Below are 14,306 nucleotides of genomic sequence, written 5' to 3' on the forward strand. Positions count from 1 at the left end.
TACTAATTTAATTCAAGGTCAATAATGGTACCTATCTGTAGTGTGGCCGATTATTGAGTACGTAGCCAATCTTAACCTAATTGGTCACCATTTTTGAAATGAATAATTGCGTTCTAAAATCAAAAACATACTTCGGTTCAGTTTGCTAGTTTTAGAGACACTTAAAATATTTTATAACGCAAAACCTTCTTTGCAAGTAAAGAAAATGGCGTTGAATATCACATAAGCTGTTCCACGTTCAGTTATATTGTGAGTCAATAAAGAAAACTGATTATTAAATACACCTCCTCTAGAGTCAAGGTAGCACAATTACGTCCAATATAATTAAAACGTTCCTTCGTCTTATTAGTGGGCGGATCGCTACCAAATTGATTATCTTTTAATTGCATCGGGCTGAGCGAATCGCATATTTATCTGCAAGTAATCACACACGTAATAGTGCGGTGTAAATCAGCGTGTTTACCGAGTAAGTGGGCGTATCGCCATCTCCGCCACCGTCGGTGGTAACGACCACTTTACTACCTCATTTACCTACTTTGTGTAACTTACATCACTGGGGTTGTCATTTAGGGAGGAGGATCACAAATGTACTTTACCACCTCATTTGCCTACTTTGTGCAACTGACATCCCTGTAGTTGTCATTTAGGGAGAGGGATCACAAATTTACTTTACCACATCATTTACTTACTTTGTGTAACTGACATCACTGTGGTTGTCATTTAGGGAGCAGGATCACAAATGTACTTTACCACCTCATTTACCTGCTTTGAGTAACTGACATCACTGTGGTTGTCATTTAGGGAGGAGGATCACAAATGTACCTTACCACATCATTTAGGGTGGAGGATCACATATGACTTTACTACATCATTTACCTACTTTGTCTAACTGACATCCCTGTGTTTGTCATTTAGGGAGGAGGATCAGAAATTTACTTCACCACATCAATTACCCACTTTGTGTAACTGACATTACTGTGGTTGTCATTTAGGGAGGAGTATCACAAATGTACTTTACCACATCATTTACCTACTTTGTGTAACTGACGTCACTGTGGTTGTCGTTTAGGGAGGAGGATCACAAATGTACTTTACCACATCATTTACCTTCTTTGTGTAACTGACGTCACTGGGGCTGTCATTTAGGGAGGAGGATCGCAAATGTACTTTACCACCTCATTTACCTACTTTGTGTATCTGACATCACTGGGGTTGTCATTTAGGGAGGAGGATCACAAATGTACTTTACCACCTCATTTACCTACTTTGTGTAACTTGCGTCACTGGGGTTGTCATTTAGGGAGGAGGATCACAAATGTACTTTACCACATCATTTACCTACTTTGTGTAACTGACGTCACTGAGGTTGTCATTTAGGGAGGAGGATCACAAATGTACTTGACCACATAGTTTACCTACTTTGTGTAACTGACATCACTGTGGTTGTCATTTAGGAAGGAGGATCACAAATGTACTTTTCCACCTCATTTACATACTTTGTGTAAGTGACATCACTGGGGTTGGCATTAAAGGAGGGAGGATCACAAATGTACTTTAGCACATCATTTACCTACTTTGTGAAACTGACATCACTGGGGTTGTCATTTAGCTAGGAGGATCACAAATGTACTTTACCGCATCCTTTACCTACTTTGTGTAACTGACGTCACTGGGGTTGTCATTTAGGGAGGAGGATCACAAATGTACTTTACCACCTCATTTACCTACTTTGTGGAACTGACATCACTGGGGTTGTCATTTAGCTAGGAGGATCACAAATGTACTTTACCACATCATTTACCTACTTTGTGGAACTGACATCACTGGGGTAGTCATTTAGGGAGGTGGACCACAAATGTACTTTACCACCTCATTTACCTACTTTGTGTAACTGACATCACTGTGGTTGTCATTTAGGGTGAAGGATCACATCTCTACTTTACAACCTTATTTACATACTCTTTGTACCGGACTTTGCAATGGAGGTCATTTAGGTTAGCTGATAAAATATGTAATTTATTTATCAAATCATTTTTTTGGATGGCTCACACTACTCTTTTATGTGCGCTCTATTAACGGCTGATTCTTTTAAGGCTGTTCCTGGCCCGGATTTGTAATAAAATTATCCTGGAAATTCCATTTAGTATGTGTATGTAAACATTATCGAAAAATTTTAGTACGTGGTTAAATGATGAATACTTTGGTAAACAAACTAAATATCATTATAAACTACATAATCTATTTTTCGGAAGGAACGCTTTTACGCTTTGGCCTTGTCGCGCGCCATGACTATGATTGCATTCCACTCGTTTGTGGACGAAAATAATTCTGATGGAATTTAACAAGTTGTAGTCACAACAACGCGTGGGCGAGAGCGCGACTGCGACTGACTCAGCTGAGATTTCCCTTTTAAACCTTCGTAAAGTCGGACTTTATTGCTTCACCGCTAAGAGATGTTTGGCGAAGGAATTTTAGTACTCATCGGAATTTGGGTCATAAGAAGGTGGATATATTATACTTGCATGTTACACAGGGTATTTAGAATTTAACCATATTTATACATCAATTCTTTTAGGTACCATCATTCATCATTTTTAACATTATTTTCAAATTACAACGTATCCTAAATTTGATGGAATTTTAACTTCTGAAACTTTTATGCTCCTATCCCTTGAGCTGGTTTATGCTTCCTTTTATGTTCCTGGTATTGTTAATTGGTTTGTTGAAGGAGAACCGATGAAAAATTATACTTCATCAAACAGAGTAATTATTTTGTTAACAAAAGCATAATGTCACCAAACTCCGAAAAAAAATGGTGACAGCTGCTTCATATAAATGGGATATCTACTTCAGTATCCAGTAGTCAATACGTTACATGTTTTTGGGCGAGTTTTCGACCACTGGACGACCACTAGTAAGAATTATTCTACCAAATATTTGCTTCTACAAATAGTCTGTTTGAACTAATTTTTAAAAGAGGTGAGCCGGTGAGCGGCCATTTTTCCTTTTTATCTAGCATTTGTTTGTCTATACGAGGCACAATTCCTAAGCAAGGTGTGTACAATGTACATTAAAGCAAGGTACTAGCCGCTGTGTTACAAGAATGGATGTACTGATTAATTTTAAAAAAGCAGCACTGCTGCATTGTGTTCCATTTTTGCGTACTATAAGGAAACAAATCAACCTTAGAAATTGTGTGTTCAGTATTTGACAAATAGATTAAAATGGTTGGAATTTCGCTACAATAGTTAAAATAGTTTGCTAGTCAGAGTTTGCCATAATCCTAACAGGTGTCTGATGATTTGACGGGTCTTTGGAGTTGGACGAGACCCAAGACATTCAGACGTAGACAGCGGACAAGCCACTTAGTGACTGGTGATGGGTCTACGCTATCAAGGGTGTGGTACCCGTTCAATCAGCTGTGGAACTGTTACACTATGTGTGTAAAGGTATTGGTACCAGCCGTAGATAGACCCAGCCTGACCCAACGACTCCCACGAGGATGCTGTAGGCTCGTCGGCGACGGCGCCTCCTGTAGTGGGTCCAGTAGCTCTATCAGTGTGGAACTCTACACTATTACACTATGTGTGTAAAGATATTGGTGCCAGCCGTAGATAGACCCAGCCTGACCCAGCGACTCCCACGAGAATGCTGTAGGCTCGTCGGCGACGGCGCCTCCTGTAGTGGGTCCAGTAGCTCTATCAGTGTGGAACTCTACACTATTACACTATTTGTGTAAAGATATTGGTTCCAGCCATAGATAGACCCAGCCTGACCCAACGACTCCAACGAGGATGCTGTAGGCTCGTCGGCGACGGCGCCTCCTGTAGTGGGTCCAGTAGCTCTATCAGTGTGGAACTCTACACTATTACACTATTTGTGTAAAGATATTGGTGCCAGCCATAGATAGACCCAGCCTGACCCAACGACTCCCACGAGGATGCTGTAGGCTCGTCGGCGACGGCGCCTCCTGTAGTGGGTCCAGTAGCTCTATCAGTGTGGAACTCTACACTATTACACTATTTGTGTAAAGATATTGGTGCCAGCCATAGATAGACCCAGCCTGACCCAACGACTCCCACGAGGATGCTGTAGGCTCGTCGGCGACGGCGCCTCCTGTAGTGGGTCCAGTAGCTCTATCAGTGTGGAACTCTACACTATTACACTATGTGTGTAAAGATATTGGTGCCAGCCGTAGATAGACCCAGCCTGATCCAACGACTCCCACGAGGATGCTGTAGGCTCGTCGGCGACGGCGCCTCCTGTAGTGGGTCCAGTAGCTCTATCAGTGTGGAACTCTACACTATTACACTATGTGTGTAAAGATATTGGTGCCAGCCGTAGATAGACCCAGCCTGACCCAGCGACTCCCACGAGTATGCTGTAGGCTCGTCGGCGACGGCGCCTCCTGTAGTGGGTCCAGTAGCTCTATCAGTGTGGAACTCTACACTATTACACTATGTGTGTAAAGATATTGGTGCCAGCCGTAGATAGACCCAGCCTGACCCAACGACTCCCACGAGGATGCTGTAGGCTCGTCGGCGACGGCGCCTCCTGTAGTGGGTCCAGTAGCTCTATCAGTGTGGAACTCTACACTATTACACTATTTGTGTAAAGATATTGGTGCCAGCCATAGATAGACCCAGCCTGACCCAACGACTCCCACGAGGATGCTGTAGGCTCGTCGGCGACGGCGCCTCCTGTAGTGGGTCCAGTAGCTCTATCAGTGTGGAACTCTACACTATTACACTATGTGTGTAAAGATATTGGTGCCAGCCGTAGATAGACCCAGCCTGACCCAACGACTCCCACGAGGATGCTGTAGGCTCGTCGGCGACGGCGCCTCCTGTAGTGGGTCCAGTAGCTCTATCAGTGTGGAACTCTACACTATTACACTATGTGTGTAAAGATATTGGTGCCAGCCGTAGATAGACCCAGCCTGACCCAGCGACTCCCACGAGTATGCTGTAGGCTCGTCGGCGACGGCGCCTCCTGTAGTGGGTCCAGTAGCTCTATCGCTCAATATGATAATAGCCATTACGAATGAGTTTAACCTTACAACTTGGACAGGGTTATAATTCAATTGTTACACTTATAAATAAAATACGGTATTGTATAAATTTGTTCCCGTCCATATTTAGCTGGTGCGTGATAAATTATTGTGACACTGAAACCGGTTGGTGCGCATCTTGTAGAATGGATTTAACTCGCCTTTAAATGTCTGGCACCGTGTCACGAGAGGCTCCAACAGTTATTAATCGCCAATTAAATCATGAATATGAACGTGCCGATAATCTGGATCGGAGGATCTTTACGCATTGAATTTTCTTCCATTTTCTGTATACATTCCATTAAAAATATGAAGAACCTATATTTATTTCACAAAAAACATTGATTTGACATCCACAAGACATGATCTGATCCCCATTGTTACAGTTAACCTATGTAATATTTCTTATAAGAGGATACTAGAATCTGGCCTATTCTAGTAATTTACTTATTTGATGTATTCAAATTGTATAAACTGTAAAAGTTCTGGGATCTGCACGGTAGCCTACTGGTATTAGCTTACACAGTACGCTGGTGGAGGGGTCTGGGAGGACTATGGGTGTTGGGTCCTGTACTGGATTGAATGGCCAGTCCGCTGGGAGAAGGTCTGAGTAGATAAAAGTTCTGGGATCTGCACGGTAGCCTACTGGTATTAGCTTACACAGTACGCTGGTGTCTGGGAGGACTATGGGTGTTGTACTGGATTGAATGGCCAGTCCACTGGGAGAAGGTCTGAGTGGATGATAGTTCTGGGATCTGCACGGTAGCCTACTGGTATTAGCTTACATAGTGCGCTAGTGGAGAGGTCTGGGAGGACTATGGGTGTTGGGTCCTGTACTGGATTGAATGGCCAGTCCGCTGGGAGAAGGTCTGAGTGGATGATAGTTCTGGGATCTGCTCGGTAGCCTACTGGTATTAGCTTACATAGTGCGCTAGTGGAGAGGTCTGGGAGGACTATGGGTGTTGGGTCCTGTACTGGATTGAATGGCCAGTCCGCTGGGAGAAGGTCTGAGTGGATGATAGTTCTGGGATCTGCTCGGTAGCCTACTGGTATTAGCTTACATAGTGCGCTAGTGGAGAGGTCTGGGAGGACTATGGGTGTTGGGTCCTGTACTGGATTGAATGGCCAGTCCGCTGGGAGAAGGTCTGGGTGGATGATAGGTCTGGGATCTGCACGGTAGCCTACTGGTATTAGCTTACATAGTGCGCTAGTGGAGAGGTCTGGGAGGACTATGGGTGTTGGGTCCTGTACTAGATTGAATGGCCAGTCCGCTGGGAGAAGGTCTGAGTGGATGATAGGTCTGGGATCATCTGCACGGTAGCCTACTGGTATTAGCTTACATAGTGCGCTAGTGGAGAGGTCTGGGAGGACTATGGGTGTTGGGTCCTGTACTAGATTGAATGGCCAGTCCGCTGGGAGAAGGTCTGGGTGGATGATAGGTCTGGGATCTGCACGGTAGCCTACTGGTATTAGCTTACATAGTGCGCTAGTGGAGAGGTCTGGGAGGACTATGGGTGTTGGGTCCTGTACTAGATTGAATGGCCAGTCCGCTGGGAGAAGGTCTGAGTGGATGATAGGTCTGGGATCATCTGCACGGTAGCCTACTGGTCTTATCACACAGTACGCAGTTGGGTTATGAGAGGTCTGAGGGTCTTGGACACTGGGCGTCTCGACTTGGCCAGGTTTCGAAACAAAGCTTGAGTGAAAGGTTTATTGTAGTGTGTTACATTAGAGGCAATTACTAGTTTAATGAAGGAAGCCGAGGTACGTTATAAACATGTCTGACGTGATATACACGGAGCGCTCGGCGCCGCCACACGGTACACCCTGTAACCGATATCATAGTAGGAGGACACCTCAGCCTCGACCACTTTCACAACTCATCTTACTATTTTAGATTTAGGATAGAGATATTACTAGACTTCACGAGTTGTTGTTATATAAAAGTCATAATATTTGTACACAAGACTGCATCGTTTAATTTACATAATCAGAAACACTATATCTTATTTTCTCTCTCAAACTTCAAAGACCGGACTCATACTTTTATTCTACCGTTGTTCAAACCTTCATATAACTATGGTTTAAAAAAGTCTCTAAAATATCTTAAAACTAGATTTTCCATTGCATAGAATTATCCTGCTACAATAACTTGTCGGCTAATCAATCCTAACCAGGAAAATCTTTAACGAACCTAACACGACTTATAAACTTAGATATAACGCAATCGTTTCTTTAAGAATAGTTATTATGAAGAATAGTTATTAGTTATTATACGTAATATGTACTTTACTCGTTTGTACTTTTATTTTAATTTTTTGGTACTGTAACTCCAAGTATACTTCATACTGATTTGAATAATTTCAGTTTTATTTTCCCTTGAAGTTTAATGGTCGTAAGATTATTACGTTAACCGAATAACAAAGTACGTATGGTAAATTATTTGGATTTTAAAGGAATTATTGCAATGCTGGTTAACGATAAGGATATCACCGACCAAGTTCTTGAACTTAGGTTATGAGTAGGAGAAACCAACTCAGCTATACAGTTCTTGAGCTAAGGCTTTGATAGTTGAAAGAAGGATACAGGGCTATGAGGGGAGAAAACCAACATAGTTCCTGAGCTTGGGTTATGAAAGACGAAACCCAACACAGTTCCTGAGCAAGGCAATGACTCCCCAGAACGCCGACACAGTTTCTGAGTTTGGGTTATAAGAGAAGAAACCCAAAACAGTTCCTAAGCAAGGTCTATGAGGGGGAAACGCCGACACAGTTTCTGAGTTTGGGTTATGAGAGAAGAAACCCAACACAATTCCTAAGCAAGGTCTATGAGGGGAGAACGCCGACACAGTTCCTGAGTTTGGGTTATGAGAGAAGAAACCCAACACAGTTCCGGAGCAAGGGTTATGAGGGGAGAAAACCAACACAGTTCCTGATCAAGGGTTATGAGAGAAGAAACCCAACACAATTTCTAAGCAAGGAAATGAGGGGAGAACACCGACACAGTTCCTAAGCTAGGGTTATGAGGGAAGAAACCCAACACAGTTCCTAAGCAAGGAAATTAGGGGAGAAACCCAACACAGTTCCTAAGCAAGGAAATTAGGGGAGAACACCGACACAGTTCCTAAGCTAGGGTTATGAGGGAAGAAACCCAACACAGTTCCTAAGCAAGGAAATGAGGGGAGAACGCCGACACAGTTCCTGAGCTAGGGTTATGAGAGAAGAAACCCAACACAATTTCTAAGCAAGGAAATGAGGGGAGAACACCGACACAGTTCCTAAGCTAGGGTTATGAGGGAAGAAACCCAACACAGTTCCTAAGCAAGGAGATAAGGGGAGAACACCGACACAGTTCCTGAGCTAGGGTTATGAGGGAAGAAACCCATCACAGTTCCTAAGCAAGGAAATGAGGGGAGAACACCGACACAGTTCCTTAGCTAGGGTTATGAGGGAAGAAACCCAACACAGTTCCTAAGCTAGGAAATGAGGGGAGAACCCCCACACAGTTCCTGAGTTAGGGATAGATCTTTTGTTGAGCAATGAGAGTACTAAAAAGTCATCAAACATTTTCCTCTTTATATTTCACTTGATTATATTTGATTTAGTCTATTTTATAAACCTGTACAGTATGTTTATTTAAATGAGAAACCCCCTTAGCGTTCTTTTAGTCACCAAACAATACTCGGTCCAGCTACAATTCTTAAAATGTCCCTACGAAAAAAATCGAGATTCTTGAAAACGTAACTACCACTATTAGACTATGATTATTGTGACGTCAAAGGTATTTTTTAATTAAATGTTTAATGTGCTGCATCTTTCTTATAATTAATTTTTTATGTTCTTTGTTCATCAAAGCGTGCAGACGCTATTTCAAAACTAGTGTCAGAGGGAAATAACGTTTGCCAAAGAATCAAGGAAATCCCAAACAACCAGCCTTGTGAGCGAGTTTGGCAACGTTCTCATACAAAAACTCACTGGAATTCCCGGCAATTGAGTTTTGTTTACACATCTCATAGAAACTACCGAGAAATTTAATAGTAGTTAGGATGTTTTGGATATAATATTTAATCAAATGTATAGAAGAGAGTAATTAAAAAATATATATTGGTAAAATAATACCATACGTATGTACTATATCAAACAATGAATGGTATTTGAAAAACTATTTTATGGTTGAAACATTTGAGAATTTAATGTCACAAAACAAGTTATTTATATCTCAAGCAATTTCCAGCCAGTTGCACACTCTTTGTGATAACTTACATTGTGTTTCATTTTTAGATGAAATTGTCGTATAGGTGGGATATTTCCTCTTGAAAATTTCGTTGGACATAAAGATTCATACATAGCGTTCGCACTACAAGAAAGTTTTGCTTTCAGTTGAACAATTGTTTTACGTGTTCAAAATAATGCATGATAGCTGTATGATTCATATGAACTTACTGGTTAGTCTAGTGATTAACAATTCATATTAAACTATTACACAAACAAACAATCATTCTAACAAACTCACATATTATAGATATTGTTCAACCTCTATGGTTTCGCTCAGAGTACGTGAAATATAAGAAATAGGTTTCCAATTTCCATCTGTTTGTTGTTATAAAAGTACTCCACCCAAGCCTTGTGTTGAAGAATCAGCAGAAATCATAGTTGGTTTATCCTTGTCATAGAATGCTAGTTGAGGTGGAGATGCCAATAATTCTTTAAGTTCATTGAATGCTTTCTGTTGTTCAAACCCCCAACACCATTCGTTTTTTCTACTTAGAAGGTCGGTAATGGGTATTATAAGACCAACCAAACGATTTCCTGAATAAACTTTGAAAAAAAAAAACTCAAAGGGAAAGATGTTCAACCTCTATGGTTATTTAATTATTATTTAACCATATGTTTTTATTTACTTTCTTTAATAATATTGTATTGTATTTGTGTCTTGATTAAAAACAGTTTAGTTTCTTTTGATCTTTTAATTTTTATCTAAATAAGAAATATAACAGATATAGTACCACCTGCAAACGTATTACTGTATAACACTTAAATACTTGACAGTATACTCGAGGCCAGGCTGTAAACGGAAGTAATGTAGAACAGTGGTTCTTCTTGAATACTAAAGTTTGTTTATATAATCTTTTTCTTGTTGAGAAACAGTTATCTCGTAAACAGGAAAATAATGATTTTTTTAATTGTTGCGGAAGTGGTTAATGGAGATTGTTTAAATTCTGTGAAAGCCAAATATCAACAAATAACTACCCATTGATACTCTCTTGCATGTTTTACAGTCTGCAGTGCGGGGACAAGTTTGACTAAAATCACGTGAAACTGTTTGGAGTGTATCTTAGAAGACTTGTGACATGTTTGCCCTTACGTGATGTAAATTGTACATTATTATTGTTTTTTTTTTTGTTTTTTTTTGTTTTTTTTACCAAATACACTAGTGGTATTTATGTCGCACTTTGCCTTGGCTGCATTCTGAAATGCAGATCATATTTTGAAATGCAGATAGTGCACCTTTGTAAAAAGAATTTGTGACGAATTTGAGTCAAACAATTACGTTGATCAATATAAAACCCGACACAGGAATGATTCTCAACACCCTGTGCATGGCACATCTCTGCATGCAGGATCGTCATGGTACATGGGTAGGACAATTTACAATAACCGTGCAGAACAAATTAAGACGGTGACACACTATCGATCTTTTCCCCGAACAAGACCCCGAACCGAGCAGGGAGAAGGGAGAAGGGAGGTCGAAGGGAGGATGTTCGATAGTGTGTCACGGGTCCGTACACCGATCAAGACACCGAACAAGACATCAGGCCGAGCAGGGAGACGAGCGCTCTGGAGGCGGTTTTTTGGCGAAAGATCAAAGAAAACATCGGTCCGATGTACGGTCCGATGTACGATAGTGTGTCACGGTACATTTTTGCCCCGTACATCGTCGCGAGCGCCGCACCGAGCGGCCGCCTGCGCTAGCATTGATAGTTCCGCGCTCTCACTCGCACACACTCTCTATCTCTCTCCAAACTTCCTTTTGCCGCGCTCGGTAGAATTCGTCTGGTCTTGGTCATGTTCGGGGAAATGTTCGGAGTAAAATTTTGCTGATATTTATCTCCCTTCTCCCTTCTCCCTGCTCGGTTCGGGGTCTTGATCGGGGAAAAGATCGATAGTGTGTCACCGCCTTTAGGGCTGAAGAAAATATTTTATCTTTAAAAAAAGTAAAATGCTCATTCTCTTGTGTCCTTATTAGATGATTTAATTTATTTATTTATTATTATGTTTTATGTATCGATTTAAAAAAGAAGTAATTTAGCATAAGATATTATTTGTTAGTAAGCACATATATATTTGGGAATAATGACAATGTTGTAAACTTTATATGACAAATAAACATTTCATTTCAATTCACTAAAATAAAATCATTCTTCTTTAACGAAACGAACAGTACCGGTAGGCACTTCTTGTAAAATTATTTCGCATTGTTTATAGTGTCTAATAATTTTAACCTACAATCTCCTATTTTGAGTGTTTTACATTCCTTTCTCATTGGGTTTGGTGGTGTCCGACCTATCAATACGTTTTGGCTCTAATCCTATGTACTGGTATATATGCTTTCATCTTTAACCTACTATGAACATATACAAGTGAATGTCTGCGTTTTGCGAGACATTAAAACAACCAGTTTTTTTTCTGCTCGACCTGGTTAAGAAATCCGTCTCTATTTTGTGTGAGCTGTTATTTTCAGCTGCTCCCAGCCCAGGTGATGGGGTGTTACGGTGTTTCTGATGGTGATTGGTGGTTCACAATCACTCTCGCTCTAGATTAGAACGTCTCACGTTCTCCCTTTATCTCTATCTATCTTCTCTCGCATTCGTCTACTGTCTTTAGATAGTTTATAAATCTGCCTCAAACATTTCTCGTAACTGATTTAGGTTGTAGATTAAATAATGTTAATATATATAATGAGAATGTAATGAGAATATAATGTATGTAATGAGAATCTATATACATGAGAATACAATACACATCGATTGTAAGAGTAATTTAACGTTATCGACAACTGACTACATATTAGTTTATATGTAAGCCTGCGTTACAAAAGTAAATATTATATGTACATAAAAGACTGTTAGTTATTAATTATTAATTTGTTATTAATGACAATTTATTAGTTTATTGTTATTTGACCTGAAAGTAGGCCGAACACAATTTGTTGGCAATAAATAGTAACTTTTACATTTATAAGTGTAAAAATTAAAGGAATTTCAATGTGTATCATTTATTTAATTTTAAAGAATAAACAACTACTGTAGTTAACGTATTACAATATTGTCTTCATAATATGCATTGTATTCTTAATACTATACAATAATAATATACTAATATACATAATAATTTATACGGTAGTAATATTGTATTCTATTATCTGCATATTTTATGTTACTCCATGTCGCTAATAATTAACTGTTCACCAACACATTCACGTAAATGGACCAGGTGATGAGTTAAATGACTGCTATTTTTATTCCAGGATTTTTATACAGTTTTATATTATGTAGTGATCGATAAAAAAGTTGTGAATAGGTAAAGTTTACTTTAAGATAAATAACTGTATGAACAAAATGATACGGTTATCGATTAAAACCACGCAAACTCAATTAAAAGCAAACCTACAAGTTAAGCAACACTTTATAAAAGACGTATGCGTTTTGGGAACCTATGGGGTGAAGCCGTGGATTTGTTGTAACCCAATAATTTACAAATCGTTAGATTTAATTTCATACTAAATATGAAATGGCAATTAAAGTTAAAAAATACAAAAGTCACCTCCAAAATTCTATAAACACAACGTACTATGCATGGATAGAAAATAGACTAATATTACCCATATTTAAATGTATTTATTTAATTAATTTAATTTAATTTTATAATCATTTAATTAACTATCAATATTGTGTTTATATATTTTGTAAACTTGTGTAAATACCGTAATATTCAGAATCGTTTGACAAAATATTATTTTGAAGACTGTCGTGAAAAAGTTACTATCTAGAAAACGGAAATTATTTTTACCACATTTTACAAGAGTACACTTTTAAAAAGGGGGTCTGCACAAAATAATTTATTTCTAAACAGTGTCAGACTCGATGGATTTCTATGTCAACACAGATTGTTGTGTTAATTTTATGATAAAACATGATGCACTATTTGGGTGTTAAATCATTATCCGCTATTTCGTAACTAACGTGTGATGTGCTATTTGGGTGCAACAATGTAATGTATTCACGTTAAAGCATTATGTTTTGATTGACTGCTACAGTGCTATTAGACCAAAATATTTAGATTAAATTTCAATATACAAAAATCAACTACAACTAAGGTTTTAATTTTTAATTTAAAAGCACAACACTAAGCGTTGACATCGTAATTGTCATTGTTATTGTTACAGACGTTACGCAACGTGATACATGTATATGCAGTTGCTTAGAATAAAATAAAGTACTTATATATAAGTGTATGTATTTTATTTCATGCATGCGAAAACCCCAACTTTTATCGTCTATCGCCATTGAAGGTGATTAAAATATTTTTTTTTAGTATTAAAAGGATCCCGTTTGGGTCCTTGACCTTTTTAAAAACACTAGAATACCTTAGTGTTATCATTTTAAGATATTATTAATTTTTATTTAGGATCCAATTAAAATTACTACCAAGCAACAATATTATTCGAACTTAAAAAACTGCAAAAAGCGTTTTACATTGAATTATTTACCTGGTGTTGTACATGTGTAGTAGGCGGGGACGGCATAGTCGTGGACTAGCCAGAGCTAGACCCCTTACACACACACTCACACATAACACTCGCTATCACTGTAAGATACGGCGCGGCGCGGCGGCTGCGGTGGCGGCTACACGGCGACACACTGAGCGTCTGCCACCCCCGGACAGCGCCGCCTCCACCGCCTCCAACACCACCAACACCACCTCATACCTCATAAAAACTCTAAATTAGCCGGTGAATTTATGTCAGGTGCATATTAGGATTTTCACCAAGTGTTTACGGGTTTCGTCGCGGACTCATTCTGGTAATAAACGTGGATAATTTACATTGACCGGGTCTCGTAAAGTGGCTGCTGCAAATAATCTTAACAGGATCTTGATGGTCCTTCGAGTGAATGTGTAATGCTGACCTTACACGAACTCGGAGGTATTAAAGTAAAAAGACTTTCAATATCAACATTCTGAGAATTTTTAATTGG

The 14,306-nt window shown here is 39.4% G+C and overlaps 1 protein-coding gene across 1 annotated transcript in view; it reads right to left on the minus strand.

Annotated features, from left to right (window-relative positions):
* Positions 1-13,931, minus strand: part of LOC128983053 (fibroblast growth factor 17) — a 99,857-nt gene extending 85,926 nt beyond the window's left edge. Inside the window, exon 1 of the mRNA XM_054402185.1 lies at positions 13,820-13,931. Coding sequence (XP_054258160.1) covers positions 13,820-13,833 — 14 coding nt within the window. The 5' untranslated portion in view covers positions 13,834-13,931. The remainder of the gene's footprint in view (positions 1-13,819) is intronic.
* Positions 13,932-14,306: the final 375 nt, after the last annotated feature.

Source organism: Macrosteles quadrilineatus, unplaced genomic scaffold (assembly GCF_028750875.1).
Source record: "Macrosteles quadrilineatus isolate MER2022 unplaced genomic scaffold, UCM_ALF_1.0 Scaffold_1__1_contigs__length_201487025, whole genome shotgun sequence".
NCBI lineage: Eukaryota > Metazoa > Arthropoda > Insecta > Hemiptera > Cicadellidae > Macrosteles > Macrosteles quadrilineatus.